General features: G+C 48.4%; 1 protein-coding gene across 6 annotated transcripts in view; it reads right to left on the bottom strand.

The window, feature by feature from the left end:
* The window catches only part of Zfp831 (zinc finger protein 831), a 112,151-nt gene that overhangs the window by 36,421 nt on the left and 59,195 nt on the right, over positions 1-16,535 (bottom strand). Inside the window, exon 5 of one of the 6 annotated variants that reach the window (XM_011239236.2) lies at positions 5,065-15,980. The exons of the other annotated variants lie outside the window; for them this stretch is intronic. Coding sequence (XP_011237538.1) covers positions 15,847-15,980 — 134 coding nt within the window. The 3' untranslated portion in view covers positions 5,065-15,846. Of the gene's footprint in view, positions 1-5,064; positions 15,981-16,535 lie in introns of those variants that run through there. 6 annotated transcript variants of the gene reach the window in all.

The following is a 16,535-nucleotide window of genomic DNA, read 5'->3' as shown; positions in this document are numbered from 1 at the left end:
CCTGCTCTGCAGGGGTCCAGCCGAGGCTGGCAGTACAAACCCTGCTGGCGATTAGCCTGCTCCTGGTTTAGCCATTTGAACTTCAAAAAATATAAACTAAGACCCAGCAAGGTGTCCGGGTTCGGAGCAGACCCGGGGTGCAGTGGAGGGGGTCCAATCACCCGCCGGGGATCAGGTCCTGCCAGGTCCTGGGCAGCCTGCAGCTCCTGCTGCAGTCGGCGCTGGCTATTCCTCGCAGGCAGCTGTAGGGGGCGCCGTTGAAGCTTGGTAGACGATTTTCCAGCAAATACAGAGTCATGCTTCGCTTTTTTTTTTTTCCCCCGGATAATAAATCCACAGAGCTTGTTTTTAACCCCCACCAGAGGTTAAAGTAGTTTCATAAAAAGTTTTTGGTAAATTCATGGGTAACTTTTTGAGGTTATGTGAGGTTGTTGTCAAAAAAATAAAAAGAAAGGGAAAGAGAAAAACAGCTTTTAGCTGTTGTTCCCTCTCTGCTCATGTAAGACCAGAGTCACAGGAGGGCGGATGGGAGGGGGATTGGAGCTTGGTGTTTTTCCAGAACAGTCCATGCACAGCCGCAGCTCCCTAGTCCCCCCGGAAGCCTAGCGATGGGGCTGGGGGTCGTGGGTGGCTGCGTAGGGTCTGCTCTGCACCCCAGCCTGCAGCCACCTGCCAGACAGCTGCCCCCGAGTTCCTGCCGGCGCCGGGGATGCAGTGCTGCAGTCTTCTCGATTTTTCTACAGCTCCCAGCCCGCAGACCCCTGCCCAAAGCGAGTCAGGGTGTAGAGAGAGCTGGTCGGGGGTCTTTGCATGCATTTCCCGAGTGGCAGTCAGAGTAGGGGTTAAACGGATTAAGAAGTTTATCCAATTGATAGGGAAGGAGACTGGAGGAGGCAGAGGGAAACAGCGCAGTTAAGGGAGGGGGCGTCGCACATTAACTATGATTCAGAGACTCAAATGCACCGAGTTCGTTTTTCATCTGCCTTTAGCTAGAAGAGAAAAATAAGGAAATTATAGAAAATTGAGACGCTAACATCCCTAAGAGCACTGTGCGCCCGGGGGTGCTTTAATGAACACTTAATAATTTCAAATGTTCGTGCTCAGAGGTGGCTTTGTCCGTCTCCAGCATGTCAGGTGCCTCGTAGCCATCAAAAGCTAATGCCTTTGGGCTGGGACAAAAAAAACAAAAAACAAAACAAAACTGAAAGTTAAAAACAAACAAACAAACAACATTTTAAGAGTTTTAGCAGAGAGGGGGCTATCTAGGAACCTATCTTTTCATCCACTATGAACTTGGGCACGACTCCCTGCCAGTGAGGATGGGGAGGTGGGTAACCTTGGCAGCCACCTCTGACCCCAAAGGCCATATCGAAACTCAGGTGAGGAAAAACATTTGGCGGAAACCCTCAAATGCGGAAGCAGGAAGCTGCTTGTTGTTGGAGCTGATTCTCTGAGCTCCCTGCCAGCATCCAAGGTTGAGGTGAAGGCCAACAGGAGAGGGGAACCTTGTCTGGAGGTTGGGGACCTTAAGCAGAGCACCAGTGACTTTTTGAGCTCCCTCTGGAACATCCATCAGAGATGTACATGAAGCATAAATACCCTAGCCTTCTCTGTGTCGCACTAGGGACCCAGTCCCTGGCAGCGGAATGAGACTCCACAACTTCTGGCTCACTCCTGTGGCCTAAAGACATCTTCTCTAGATGTGGGGTGAAAACGGTAGCGCCCCCTACTGTTTGCTACCCTGGTCACACGCTACAGAGTACTGTCATTTTGTAACAGCTCTCTGCCAAGACCTCGCTCCCTGTTGGACCTAGAGGATCCTGTGATGTGGGCCTCTCAGCAACGCCCCCCTCCCCTTGGAATGAGTCAGGACTTTCTAGACAGAAGCCAGATTAGACACTAGCCATACTCCATTTTACAGATGAAGGCCTGGGGCAAAAAGAGACAGATGTCCCTCGACTTAAAAACAAATGAATTCTAAGTCCACAAATGAAATTACTGGTTTCTATAACACCCCCGCTTCACAGGAAGCTGGGAGACCGAGGACAGCGGCTTCAGCGTCTCAGGTGCGCTGAGTCCAAGGCAAAGCAGAGCGTGAGAGCAGATGCTATGGCAAAAACAACTTCCATCAAAACAACCTTGCTCTCAGCTCCCAGCCAGATGTGGACACCTAACCCCTCTTGATGCAAAGGGATTAGGAAAAGGTTAGGCAGGTGGCAAAGGGCCATTAGCATCAGAATCAAACCTTTCCCATGACATCATTAGGGGGCTTAAAGGACTGAACAGCAAAGCCCCTTCTCCTTGGGATTCTGTCACCTAAGGTTGGTGGCGGATCACCTGTCTCCTCCAGAAGACTCGCTGTTTCGGACATTTTGTGTCTCAGATTTCTGCTAACACCTTAGTTAGAATTAATCCTAAAGGTTCTAACCAAAAGGGTCAATTGGGAATTGAGGGGTGTGGTGGTGGGGTGGATGAGAGGGAGGGGCCAATGGGGTGAGAGCGATGTTGAGGGCTCACAGCTCACCCTACCCTATTTTCTACTCTCATTTGGTTGCCCGGCCTAGCATTTCACAAGAGAAATTTCTAGAACAAAATTCAGGCTTCATTTGTAGTTCCCCTGGGAAGGGTGGTTTGCGGAAAGGCTTTCTTTCAGAAAGAGACGCATCCTCAAGATCTGGCCCCCTCCCGTCTCCATGAATACCTGCTTGTTCTTTTCAAGTAGCCCCATCTCCACTGACCTGGTCATTAGCACCGGTGGCACTTTTGCCTTTTCGATTTCTGGGGGTCGGGGTGGGGGAGTTCAAACTTCTGAACTGGTTATGGTATGGGACTCGGTAGGTAGAGCACCTGCCTGGCACGCACAAAGCCCTGGGTTCAATCCCAAGCACAGCACAAACACAGCATGATGGTTCATTCTGCATGTGGAAACAGGAAGATCAGAGGTTCAAAGTCGTCCTGGCATATGTAGGAAGTTCAAGGCCTGTCTGGGTTACATGAGACCCTTACTTGGAGACAAACGGGAGGAGACACAGAGACAGAGAAGAGAGCCAGCATGCAAGTTACTCCAGTAAACAAGACTCTTTTAGTGGTTGCTAAGGAAACACTTAGGATTTAGATAAACAAGTAAATAGTTAAGTGCTATGCATCTTCACTGACTGTTGTAGCATGTATAGTTTTTTTTTTTTTTTTAATCTTTTATGATTCAAGGAGGGAAGCAAGGCGGCTGGAGATACCCAGCAGCTATCCCCCACCGCCCTCCCTCCCACCCTCCCTCTGCAGTGGGGGGCTGAATGGAGAGGCCATGGGGACAGGTGCGGGTGTGCTGCAGACCTCCTGTTCCTGTTTGTGTGCCTCAGCTCTCCTTGTCCCCCCCCCCCAGCCGGTCTTGTCAGGACCCCTCATTCAGAAACTGAGTCATATCAGAGAGCTCATCGTTCTGCATGCGTAATGACCTGTTTACCCGTCTCTGTGGGCTCCCCTTGCCAGACCCAACTCTCCCAAAGGACAGGGCCATAGCGTCTTCTCATTTGCCTGTCCTCTGCTCCCACACACTGCCTGGCACACAGCAGGGCCCGGTAATTGCACGAAAACCTCAGGACTCATCTCCTTTGCAAAAGTGTCATGGTCCTCTAGTCCCCGAGCACCTTGAGGAGAGCCCACGACGTCTTCTGCCTCCCCATTCCCTGCTCCCGTTCCTTCTCCCTTCTCATGGGGCATCAAGACACGCACCTGCTCATAAGATCATGATTTATTGCTTTAACCTAGGGGTGAGACACCATCTCCGAGTTTGTACGGACAGGTAGAAGCATCCTTTGTCACTTGCCTGACCCCCTCCTGTTTAGGCAGCCATCTCCCCTTTACTCTCAAGAGCTCCACGAGGCCTGGCCAGCCATACAATATCTCTGTAGCTGGATTAAAGACAGGCAGTGATCTAGACTAGGCCTGAGAGATTTAGTTTAGGGAATTGGGCTGGGGCAACTATTGGGTCACAGAAGCATGGAAGGATGGAGAGGTTCCTTGTTGCCTAGAGACAATGTAACTGAGTCCAGTAGCCATCAGTAGAAGCCATTTTTTTTCCTATATGAGATGATACCTCTTTCCCTCCTTCCTTTTCTTGCCACCCCTTCTTATTTTTTCTCAAGCAAGTATGCATGGGTGTATGTATGTGCATGTGGAAGCATGTGTGCATGCACACGTCTGGGTGCACGTGTGTGTGTGCGTGCGCGTGCACACACACACACACAAATATAGACTTTTCTCACAACAGAATCTTCCTAATATAGGTATACAATATACAGTGTTCATAATAAGACAGTGTGGTGTCAGTTGGGGACAATAAAAGCTTTAAGGGACTTCAGAGATGACCCAGTTCATAAGGGGTTCACCCTCAAGCATGAAGCCAATAAAAACAAAAACAAAAAACAAACAACCCCCCTCCAATGTTAAAGACAGAGAATGTAAGGGAACTTTCTAGTTAGTCAGCCTAGTGACCCTGTGTCCAAAAAAAAAAAAAAAAAAATACAGTGGAGAAGGCTGGAGAGACTGCTCAGTGGTTAGGGACACATACTGCTCTTATAGAGGACTGGAGTTCAGTTCCCAAATCAGGCAGCTTTCAACACCTGTAACTCCAGCTCCGGGGGATCTGAGAGCCCTCTGACCTCCTCTTCCTCCTCCTCCTTCTCCTCCTCCTCCTCCTCCTCCTCTCCCTCCTCCTCCTTCTACTCCTACACACACACACACACACACACACACTAAAATTTAAAAAGGAAGGAAGGAAGGGAGAAGACAGGGAGAGAGAGAGAGAGAGAGAGAGAGAGAGAGAGAGAGAGAGAGAGAGAGAGAGAGAGAAAGGGGTTCAGTTGGCCATGGTGTTATACAAGTTTATCCAGCACTGAGAGGGCAGAGCCAAGTAGATGCATCTCTGTGAATTCAAGGCTAGCCTGGTCTACATGGTGAGTTACAGGACAGCCAGAGCTATGCAGTGAGGCCCTCTCTCTGAAAAACAAAACAAGACAAACAAACAAAGTGGAATGTGTGTGCACCTGCACATGCTGGTACACACACACACACACACACACACACACACACACACACACACATGCACTTTTAAGAAATCTACTTTCTATGGCCACTCTTCTCATTTTATCCCAGAAGTCCCTGTTGTGGCCCTACATGCCACCCTGATCCAGAAAGGACTGAGACTGCCATGCCTAAGCTCCTGTTTATGATGAGAAATGAAGGTAGCCCCATCCCAATCTTCACTCAGAGGCTCCCATGTTGCTGTTGGCTCTCTTAGGTTCCCAGGGGTGGGCAGAGCTTCTCTGAGCTTGCTGCCAGGAGGGAGCTGACTAACACTCAGGGCTCAGCAGCCTGCAAATCAATTAATCTCTTTTGCAAATTGCTAACCGGGTTTAATGAATTGGCCAGGCACAGAGGAAGTCCTACGTGGCTCTGTGTCCTTAGCAGTGACAAGACTGTCCCTGAGCAAGGCTGAGACATCATGCCTCTGCCGGAGAACAAATCAATTAATATTTGGAAGGAACATCAAATTGTACCCAGTAGACTTCAGGTTTGCTCAAGAGAAACTTCTCTGAGGTCTAAACAGAAAAGGATTCTTAGCAGCACTCTCAGGTTCCTACCAACTCTGAGGCATGGGGGACAGATGGAGGGGCCTGGAGTTTATGGGTTCAAAGGCAGTGTGCACCACACCTGGGGGCAGGGGGGGAAGCAGAGGACCCAGTTGGATGAGACAAAGGAGGGGGACAAGGGATCTCCTAATATGTTACTGGCAGAGACTAATTAGCAAGCAATTTGGAAGGCTGTGCTGAGAAGGCCTAGGAGGTAGCCCAGTGGTTACCCCACCACCAGGAGGACTGGAGTTCCAGCTCTGAGAAGGCAGAGGTAGCCTTCTGATCAAGTCCCAGGTTCAGTGGTTAACCCTGTCCTAAAAGCAAGGTGGCAAACAATTGGGAAAGAGACCAAACATCATACCAGCACCCTACGATCCCCCTGGAGTACAGAAGGCAGGGCCTGTGTGATGTGTCCAAACTCCAATTTCACCAGAGGATGTGTTGGATGGGCTGATGGGCTATCCAAACCTTAGCCTTATGTATGGTTTGGCAGCAATATAGAGGGAGCACACACCACTGTGGAAGTCACTTAAGATAAATCATTAATCCCCCCCCCCCACTTTTTTTTTAAAAGTCTCAACTCCAATTCCTCTAGCTCCATCTAACCACGCATTTTGTGTGAGCCCATAAGTCCTGCCGGCGTTACAGCAGGGACTGGGGTGCAAGGAGCAGTGTCATTTACAGATTCTTGTGTCCAGAACATAACTAGACCAGGGGCACGTGGAGGATAGCAAAGCCAGAGAAGTTTTATCAAGGGAGACACTTCTGAGGCTCGGTGGCAGGCACTGCTTCTGAGGCTCGGTGGCGGGCGCTGTAGAAGACATGGGCCCAGTTTGAGCTCCATTTCTGAGGGCACAGTTTCCTGCTCATCTGTTCCTGCGAGCCTGGGGTGGAGGCAGTAGTTTTCTGCCAACAGGAATGTTTTCATACCCTACTGTGCACCCTCCTCCTCTCCTGCTGCACACACCCATTTTCTTTCGACATTAAGATCAGACAAAAGCCTCTGATCTACCAGCCTCCTGTGCTCTCCATACTAGCAAATTTCATCAGAGGCGTAGTGCAAGATCTTGGGTCTTAGCTTAAGGGGCTCTAACTACAATATATTCACCAAAAAACTTTGCTTGTGGTGTGGTTGATACTGCCTTAGGGCACACCAGATCAGTTTTGCCTTGATGAAATGATGAACAGTTTCTGATTAAAATAAATATACTTAAGGGGTTTGTTTTGCTGTTTGTTGTTGGGTATTGAGTGCTTTTGGAAGAGAACAAGCTGATAATTACTTAGGGGTCACAGTGGATGCAACCCTGTTTGTTTTTAGGTTTTTGATAAGTTGTGGGGTTTTGGGGGGGAAGGTTGTGGGGTTGTTTTTTGGGTTGGTTTTGATTTTTTGTTTTGGGTTTTTTTTGTTTGTTTTTTGTTGTTCTGTTTTAGGGTGTTTGTTTGTATTTTTGGTCTGTGTTTCCCCTTTTTCTTTGTTTTGTTCTTTGGTTTTGGCTTGAGTTTGTTGGGTTTTGTGTTTTGTGTTTTGTTTTGTTACTTTTTGAGACAGTGTCTTACTCCATAGTCCAGGCTGGTCTCAAACTCACAATGACCCCCCCCCCCCCTACCATAGCATTCCCAGGGCTGAGATTATTGGCCTGTGCCTCTACCCCTGGGCATACATGCAGGGAGGGTTTGAACTGAGGAAAGCCCACAAGTATGCTAGCCATCAGATTCCTCCCGTGAGAGACTGCATGCAGATTGCTAGGCTCATACCTCTTTCAGCCTCCGTTTCCCTGTCCACACAACGAGGACAAAGTCATTTCTCCCAGTTTGTTCAGAAGTACAGATTCGGATACTCCTTCTAGACTGGAGAGGCTCCTTCAGAAGCTAAGTTTTAAGGGAGGTTTCTAAAGCCTCCCTTCAGAGGAGCAGGGAGAACATCTGCATGCTTACTGCTGTAAGCCATGCTGACTGCCGGAAACTGTGGACCATAAACCCAATGTACTTCTTACCATTCTATAAAACATCTCCTTCAATCAGTGACTTTGGATGTGTCATCAGGCACAGGGCCGCACTTGGGTCCTCTTCAGTGTTCCAATTTTAGTCTGTGTACTGAGAGGAGCCGCAGGCCTTCCAATCCACCCAGAGAAAACCCGAATAATTAACCTCTGTTACATCAATATCCTCCCTTTGCTTCCGTAAAACCCGTTTCTAAGGAAATGTATAAGAGCACTCTTTCTGCCACAGAATGTTCTATGTACCCCAGTCCCAGCTCTGAGTAAACAGGACAGGGCTCACTTAATGGAAAAGGCCCTTTTACCACAAGGAATCTCAATAATAATAATCAAAGCGGATATGTCATCCGTTCGAGAGATGCACATAGAAACTCAACCACAGGCTCAGGCTAATTACCAGATTCTTTCTGCAGCCCTGGGTCAATAACTGTGATATTAGGCGAATGGTAATGAGACTGGAAGTGGCTTCGTTTCCAGCTCCCCAAGAAGAGAATGTCCCACTGGAAACACAAACACATCCCAGGGATGTGGCACCCATCTCCACTTGCCTCCCCCCAAATTATGTTCTGAAAGAGAGGGTGCAGTATATCTAAGCATACACGACACGTGCCATGTCACATGACACACTGCCTCAACAGCCTTGCTGGGGGTGGGGGGCAGCCCTTGGTTTGCACAGACTTATGGAGTTTTCAGTTGCTTTTTTTTTTTTTTTTTTTTTGACAGACAACAGTGAGCTGCCCCCAGTGCATGCTGGGAATCCAACTCAGGTCTATGGTCTTAAATGTTGAGCATCTTTCTCCCAACCCCCTTCAGTTGTCTTTCCTAATGGGAATATGAAACGTGTGTGTGTGTGTGTGTGTGTGTGTGTGTGTGTGTGTGTGTGTGTGTGTACAAGTTGTACCTGAAATGCTTCTCTTCTTAGGTGATTCCCTGACTTTGGAAACGCAGTGGAAAAATCATATTCAGTGCAAGGTTTGTTGGTGAACTTCCTGCATGGCCTTGAAAGGTCAGTCTTAAGCTAACTGGCTCCAGCTGGCATTTGGTGAAAAATTGCCCCCCTGTCCCCAAGCTGGTAAGACAAGACTCAGTATACAGGGAAAAGGCTGGGCCCCATCACATATGCATGTAAATGACGTCGTGACACCTGTGTCTCACCCTCCCCTGACCTGAGAAGACTGCACCTCTATTACCTCCCCTAATCTCCATCACAACAAACCAATCCATTACGATGTCACAGGCCTTTCAGAGGCTTAGTGATAAACCAGGCGGCCTACGCCTCCCAGAGAAGCAGGGACACCTGAGATCTCCTCACACCCTGCCTTCTGTGGGTGGATTTACTGCCTACCTTCAGGGTGGCCTGGGTGGGTGGATGACCAGATGGCCTTTCCCCTCCTTCTTTTAGCTTGTCCGCCAACACACTGTCTGAGGACATTTCTGCTTTGATTTGTATACACAAATCATACCCAAGAATAGATTTTTTTTCCAGAATCTTCAACTACACTTTTTATCATGGGTAATTTTCTTTTCTGCTTTAGGGGTTGCCTTTGGAAAGGATAAGAGCATCCTTCAAGACCCCGGTCCCCACTACCCTGTGAGAAAGGATTGAATTGCAGAAAAGTAGCGTTTGTAGGCTTGCACTAGCTACCTTCATCTCCCCAGAGTTTTCATCTGTAAAAACGAGGTAACAGTTGATGCGACCTAAGATTGGCGGTTATGGGTCTGTGAAATTGAATTTTGCTTGTCTTCCACTGCCGCCCAAGCTAGACACCTGCTGTCTGCATTCTTCCATGGTTGACAAAGCTTGAACACAATGAGAAAGCAAGCCTGTGCTTGGCCTTATTCAGTCTTACTTACATATTCCATGTTTGCTTATTGGATCTCCTATATCCCAGGCTAGACTCCTATATCCCAGGCTAGACTCCTATATCCCAGGCTAGATTCAAACTGGAGCCAAGGAAATCTTGAACCCTCATCCTAAGCCTTGATTCTACTACCTTTATCTCCTGAGCACTGGGATTCCTGGCATATGCCACTATGTCTGGTTTGACTTAGACAGACAGACAGACAGACAGACAGACAGACAGACAGATAGATAGACAGACATCTATCCGTCTATCTGTCCAATCTATTATTGTGCTAGGGATCCAATCTAGGGTCTCATACATACTAAGCAATGTCTCTACCATTGGGCTATACCCAAGTCCTTCTGGCTCAATCTCAAAGGCTCGGAAACTGGCTTCTGACTGAACTGTTGGATGAAGTTCAGCAAAAAAGAAGAGAGGCCCTGTTTGGGTGTTTGCTCAGTGAACACAAAGACTTACCCCAGCATTGGGCACCTGAAGACAGAGGCTGCTGGCATAGCTCCTGAGATCATGGCTCCTAAGAAGGCACCTGAGATTTGCTAATGAACAATGGGGGCCAAGATCTCACTGGAACCAGAAAGAATAACCTTCAGTTTGTCTTGAAAAGCTAGGATGATGAGGGTGCAGAGATCAGAGTGAACCTATTATTAGAGGTCATGATGCAAGCTCTGCATTAACTGGGAATATCAATAAAAGCCAGTTAAGTATTGATGAATATGGAGTGCATTTGACACATAACTACCAGGTACCCAAGGACCCACCTTACTTTCAATTGACTTCTACACTAAGTCTCCCTAGAAAGACGCTTTTTGTTCTTTCCCTTCATAAACACATTACAAGATTCCATCAATTTCTTCAAGGGGCTTCTCTTGAGCCTGAGACCCCCGAGTCTCTCTCCCCACTGTAATCCTTGTTGGATTTCTCCGGTTCGTTTATCACCTGCCCTGACTCCCCCCATGAGTGTGAATGAACTGGGCTTCCCATGGTCACTTCCATCAACTCCACGACCTTCAACATCCTGGCTGTAATTTTCACTTAACAATCAATTCACAGCTGTCCCCTTCCTCACAGGGAATATGTGTCAAAACCCACCATGGGTGACCGGGGCTTCAGACAATACCAAGTCCCAAGTGGACTTAGTGTTGACCTGAACACCATTGCCCACAATCACATTTCATTTATAAACTAGGCCCACAAAGAGATTAACTAGAAATAAAATTGAATATTTATAATGACACAATGTTATAAAAGTGTCTGGGAACTTACAAACTTTGTTTCTAGAAGTTTCCATGTAATGTTTCACCAGTCTAGGTGGTGGGTAACTGAAACAGCAGAAGGTACAGTGGTGGAGAAGGGGAGTCTACAGTGAGACTTATTCTGAAGGGCATGTTCGAGTCTGGGATAAAGACAAAGGAGAGAGGCAGTCCAAGATGAGAACATGGGGGGTATAAATAGGAGGCCAGCACAGAAGAATAATGGAGGAGCAGAAGAAATGTGATTAAGGAAGGAGGGAGATGGGGCTAACACTCAGTTTATTAGAGGTGCTTGGGGGAATTCCCTGTTTCCAACTAAGTAGTCACTCTCATGTTTGGGGCACCCCAACCATCTGGTGGCACCCCAACCATCTGGATTATAAGGTAGACATCTGCTTTCTTGCTATATTCAGTAATTTGCTATTTAAAAATCCATCCTTTCAATGAGGTAGTTTAAGTATGCAAGATTAAATCTGCATAACTGCTTCCTAGGACACACACATACATAGACACACACACACATACACACATACACACACACACACATACACAGACACACGCACACACACACACACACACACACACGCACACACACAGAGAGAGAGAGAGAGAGAGAGAGAGAGAGAGAGAGAGAGATCATATTCTGTATTGGGAGATCCAGAGAGTCTTAGTATCTAAATAGAAAGTTCTAGATCCCTCATTGCTTTGCTGAAAAGTTGGCTGAGACACTGTTGGATTTAGGTTTAAGGGGGAAAAAAGACTTTTTTCTCTCTGTTCTCAGGAATACCTCAGTTTGTAATCAGTGTAGAATCCTGTGACTTGGGTCTCCATCCTTTGTAACTTTCCTCGCCTTCTGCTTACAGACAGCTCCATCACCACACCATCTGTTAATCTGAATGATTAGCTCTGAGCTGCTGGAATGGTTTAGAGAGGAAAACAAACATCTTTTAAAACATTAAAAAAAAATCCTCTCTCCCTGTGTCATTCCAAGTTATTGACAGCAAGAGTCTCCAAGAAAACAAAACAAAGCAACAACAACAAATTACTGGATCTGACTTGTTCTTGGGAAAGTGTGTCCTTAACCAGCATTTAGAAACGCCAATCTCATAGGGGCCGCCATATCCAGATCCATCGTTTTCTTGGGATTGGCAAATCCCTCATCCCAACGTAACGGGGATTTTCAATTTCATCTTTAGATTCCATCAAATTTCACCAGTTACGTCCTCTTGAACCACCCTAAACAAGTTGGCACATACTACTCTGCCCTGGGATACAGCTCCTCCTCCTCACCTCCAAACAGCCACACACCACAGATACACACAGCACACGCATTCCCACTCACATGTATACACAGTACAGGTACACACAGTCACAGGTAAACAGAGTCACGGGTACACACAATCACAGGTACACACAGTCAAAAATGAACACAGTCACAGGCACACACAGCCACAGGTACAGTCACAGGTACAGTCACAGGCACACACAGCCACAGATATACACAGTCATAGGTACACATGATTGCAGGTATTCCCAGTCACAAATACGCACAGTTGGCAACTATTCACCCTTCACAGTGGCACACATAGTAACAGGCATACTATCAAGTCATCCTGACCACTGGGAACCAGCTCAGATGTCTGTCTCTCTAGCACCCACCCTATCAAAGGACACCCGACACAGTCATTTATTAATGGCAGACCACCACAGTTCAGCCTGGCTTCCTTTGAAGTTAGAGCAGTTTGTCTTTGACACCCTTCACCTACTGGTGAGCCATGGGTAATGAAACCCTTCGACCCCTTGGTTTCCAAGCAGTATTTATTTTGACATGCTTTCCCACCCCTCAACTCCAGTGTCCATCAGACTCTGTCAACCCCAGCTTGCTGATGTGCCCTACCACGATTTCTGAGGTCCCCTCTGACACTTCAATAAAGACACACAGTGATTAATTCTTTCTAGGCCACTGTGTAGACCTCTCCCTGCAGGCTCACACCTGCCCTGCAGTGGCCGTGCTCCCAGCTCTGACTAATTGCAGGGACAGGAAGCCTTTGAAAATGGGCACTAGGGACCCTGTCCTCTGGCTCGGCTTGCTGCTCAAATATCAGACAAGAGAGATTAGACATCTGAGAGCCCTGCAGGCTGTGCAGGGTATGATTACCTACATGGGGTGCAAGCCTAGAGCTGGGCTCCCAGAGGGAAAGTAACTTAGTGCCTTCGATCCTTGAATTCTGTTCCTGTTGAGACCTGGACTTATTCACTAGCTCGCACCTTTGTTCTTGGGGGTGTGACAAAGCCATGGAAAGCTATGGTTGAATTTGGACTGTCCAGAGTAGATTATCTTCAAGGGGAGGGACATGGCGGGGATGTCTGGGGCCTCTTAGACATCCTGCCAAGTGGATACAGAGCCTCCCCCCAGCCTAAAAGAAGCTTTCAAAATGATAAAAGATAGAGTCAGTGGCTCTCTAAGGCCACTCTGTGTTCCTAAGACTCCTGTATCTCTATCATCAAGCCAGTGCCATGAGCAGGACCAGGACTTCCCAGGGGTGCCTGGAAAGGACCACAGAGAGCAGGTGTTCTTTTCTTTGGCTTTCATAGTCCCGTGGTTGGGGCCATAGGGTAAGACGAGGCACACTCTAGGGGAATATGGAGCCGAATGTCTGCATTGCCCACAAAGTCACATGAGAGGCCTTACCTATGGCTCCCTGGACTGATCCCTCAGCCTTCCTCTTAATGGGACACTTAAGGGCCCCATGCAGATTGAGAGTCCCAGAATATTACAGAGCCTGCTGCTTAGGGTAGGTGGAGGTGGGAAATACCACCCTCTCTGTGAGAGAGAGAGAGAGAGAGAGAGAGAGAGAGAGAGAGAGAGAGAGAGACAAGGTTTCTCACTGAACCTTCTCTTCAAAGATTTGGCCACATTGGCTTCTCAGGGAAACCTAGAGAGTCTCCTGTCCCCAACGCCCCAGCGACGAGGTTATGAAATTACACACCTGGTTTTTCATTCAGATATCAGGGACTGATGGACTCAGGCCTATGCCCTTCCCCAGCAAGCACTTTGCCCAATGAACAATCTCCCAGCCCTGTGATTCTGTTCTTTTATGGCTTAGGCTAACTGCAATGCTCTGCCACATGTGTTTGCCATTGAGGAGGTCCCAGGTGATAAGCCTGTTTACGCACTGACGTCTGCATGCACCCTGCCCTCTGTTCATTCAGAAAGACGTGTGCAATCGCTTGTGTGGGATCGGGTGAGGATGACTTACAAAGGCTGGAGCACAGCTTCCCAACCTTTGAGATCTGTGAAAATGATGTTGGTAAAGAGTCCGAAGAACTCATTAATGCATGATTCCAGTCCTGGCTGTCCGTGTAAGAAAAGAACAGAGTGGGAATCCACAGGAGACAAGCTCGTGTGATAAGCCCCAAGGCTGTCTGGGAAAACTGTACAGGGATAAGAAGACCAAGCTTGTGGTGGCATAGGATGGGCCAGCAGGACAATTTTCTTTCATCCAGCAAGCATGTGGGGTGATGATGTGCCCTTGGGTAGACAACCCCACATGGCAGCTCCTACATTCTACTCACCTCTGCTATCTCTCCATCCTGAACATTCCCTTCCTTGTGCTCAATATCCAGCCAGAAAACCACACCCACCTTTCCATAAAAAGGCCTGGTCTCCAACGGAAACCTCCTCCCAAGACTCATGAGAGTGGCCTCATATTCCTCCGATAGCACAGGCACTCGTCACCATGGGTCTCTCAGCACTGTGTGTGTGTGTGTGTGTGTGTGTGTGTGTGTGTGATCACTGTCACACACGTGTGTGTACTAGTAATCAACATCACTGTCTGCTTTGGAAGCTGCAAAGTAAGGCTGTACCCAAGAAGCTACTGTGAGCTCACACTGAGCATTTGGGCCTACAGGCCAGAGCCTGTGTGTCTAAGCTTTACAGTCAAAATCCTCCACACGGAAGTAAACAGGTCACCTATTGCAGTCCCAGTATGGCTTGGTCAAAGATGGACAAGAAGCCAGTCAACTTGTCTCCCCTACTATCAAGAACAGGGACTCTGTTTGTCCCTCCCATCTGTAGGGCACCAAGCCTAGGCCTATGACTTGGCTGGTGTAAGCTCCCAATACAGTTGTATTCACCATTCCAAAGCTGCTGAGAAGAGAGCTGGAGACCTCTATTCTGGGAGACAACGGGCATAGTTTAGCAGCTGCTCCCATTTATTTCGGCTAGGACCATTGGCAACCTCTTGCCCATGGACAGACAGGACCATCAGCTCCCAGACAGTTCATCAGCAGAGTCCAGTCAGGCATGTGACTGGAGCTCCCTGCCACGTGAAGGAAAACCCTAGAGCCAAACCCTCATGGAGATATGTGAGGATAAAGCACAGATACAAAGAATGAAGAGCCAGACAGCAAGGGCCATGGTTCCCACATAGGGACCCTTCAATGTGGGGTCCCTGGATCTGGAGTTCCTCACCTTAAGGTTCTCTGAAAACTGGGGTCCTAACAGTTGGCTGCAAGTTGAAGAAGCATGCCCTAGAGTCCGGAAAGCACAGAGACGCCATCATTACTGTCACACGAAGGCCCACTGAGAAGGCCTCACAGCCTCGCAGGACTCTCTGGCCTTGTATGGAAGGAGCCTCTTGTTCTGGTGTAAAGGTAAAACCCGTGCTGAGCAGTGTGATGCCCTCCACAGAGGGTATCGCGGAGCACAGTGGATATAGAGAGCAATGGGATGTAGACGAAGGTAAGAGTCGTAGACTCTGGAGAGAGAGTAGAGCTGAGCTCCCGCATCCTTCTGCACCCCAGCCTTTCTCCCTCCTGGATCCGGACCCGTCAGATGCCTTAACCAAAGCAGTAGTTTGCCTCCTCCAGCTGGCCACCCAACCGTGGGAATGAGTACCTATACCTACATTGGTTTGATTCTGAGTAAGAAACCCTACAGCTCATCTTCCTCTCTACATGGAGAGAAGACTTTGGGGACTGGGTACGGGGGTGGAGCAAATACCATTTGCCTGTAGGGGGTGCTGGAGCTACACAGAGGTAGAGTACATGCCCCACTGTGGCCCCTAAGAATCAAAACCCGGGCACCAGACAAAGGCTTCAATCAGTCCTTGAACCAACCAGTTAACAACCAGACACAGAGATGGCAATTCAGCCGCTGCTGGCCAGGTGGGCCCCACAGCTTCTCAGACAGCTCCAGCCAATCCTCTTCACGCAAGACCAAGGCTGGAGTCACCACTGCTGTGTGAAAGGGGAAGGAAGATGTGGTGATCCAGAAAAGTCCCCTGACTTGTCCTAGCTGCTCAGGGACTGGAGTCTGGGATGCCTCTATTCCAGGAAGTGGCCTCCATGAGCTCATGTCCCATTTCCTCTGGGCCTTGTCCTGATTGCTGCTCAGGTAAGCGCTAGATACATGCCTCTCACAGAACCATAATACTTGTCGTGGTCTCTGACACCCACAGCCCCAACTGTCTTCATCCGCGGAGCCTTACAATGATGGGATTGTGCAAAGAACTGAGCATACTTCCTGTCCAGAGATGCAGGAGGTGGAGGCACCAGGAGTTCCTGGTGCACACACTCCCAGATCCCAGAGGGAATCTGTAGCTGTGCAGGGCCTAGCTCTTGCAGCCAGGGCAGGGACAAGTTTGTACTGCCCAGAATTGCCATCTTGATTTCATATGCCCCTCCATTCTCCATAGATCAAGGCTGGTCGTCTCACAGATTAAAAACCTCATTGTGGCCCTTCATCCACTTTTCCCTTCTGGATTTTCCCTGCCCGTCTACTACTTTCCT

Source organism: Mus musculus, chromosome 2, assembly GCF_000001635.26.
Source record: "Mus musculus strain C57BL/6J chromosome 2, GRCm38.p6 C57BL/6J".
Taxonomy (NCBI): domain Eukaryota; kingdom Metazoa; phylum Chordata; class Mammalia; order Rodentia; family Muridae; genus Mus; species Mus musculus.
The sequence above is the reverse complement of the archived record's forward strand: the minus strand, read 5'-3'. Positions and strand labels throughout refer to the sequence as shown.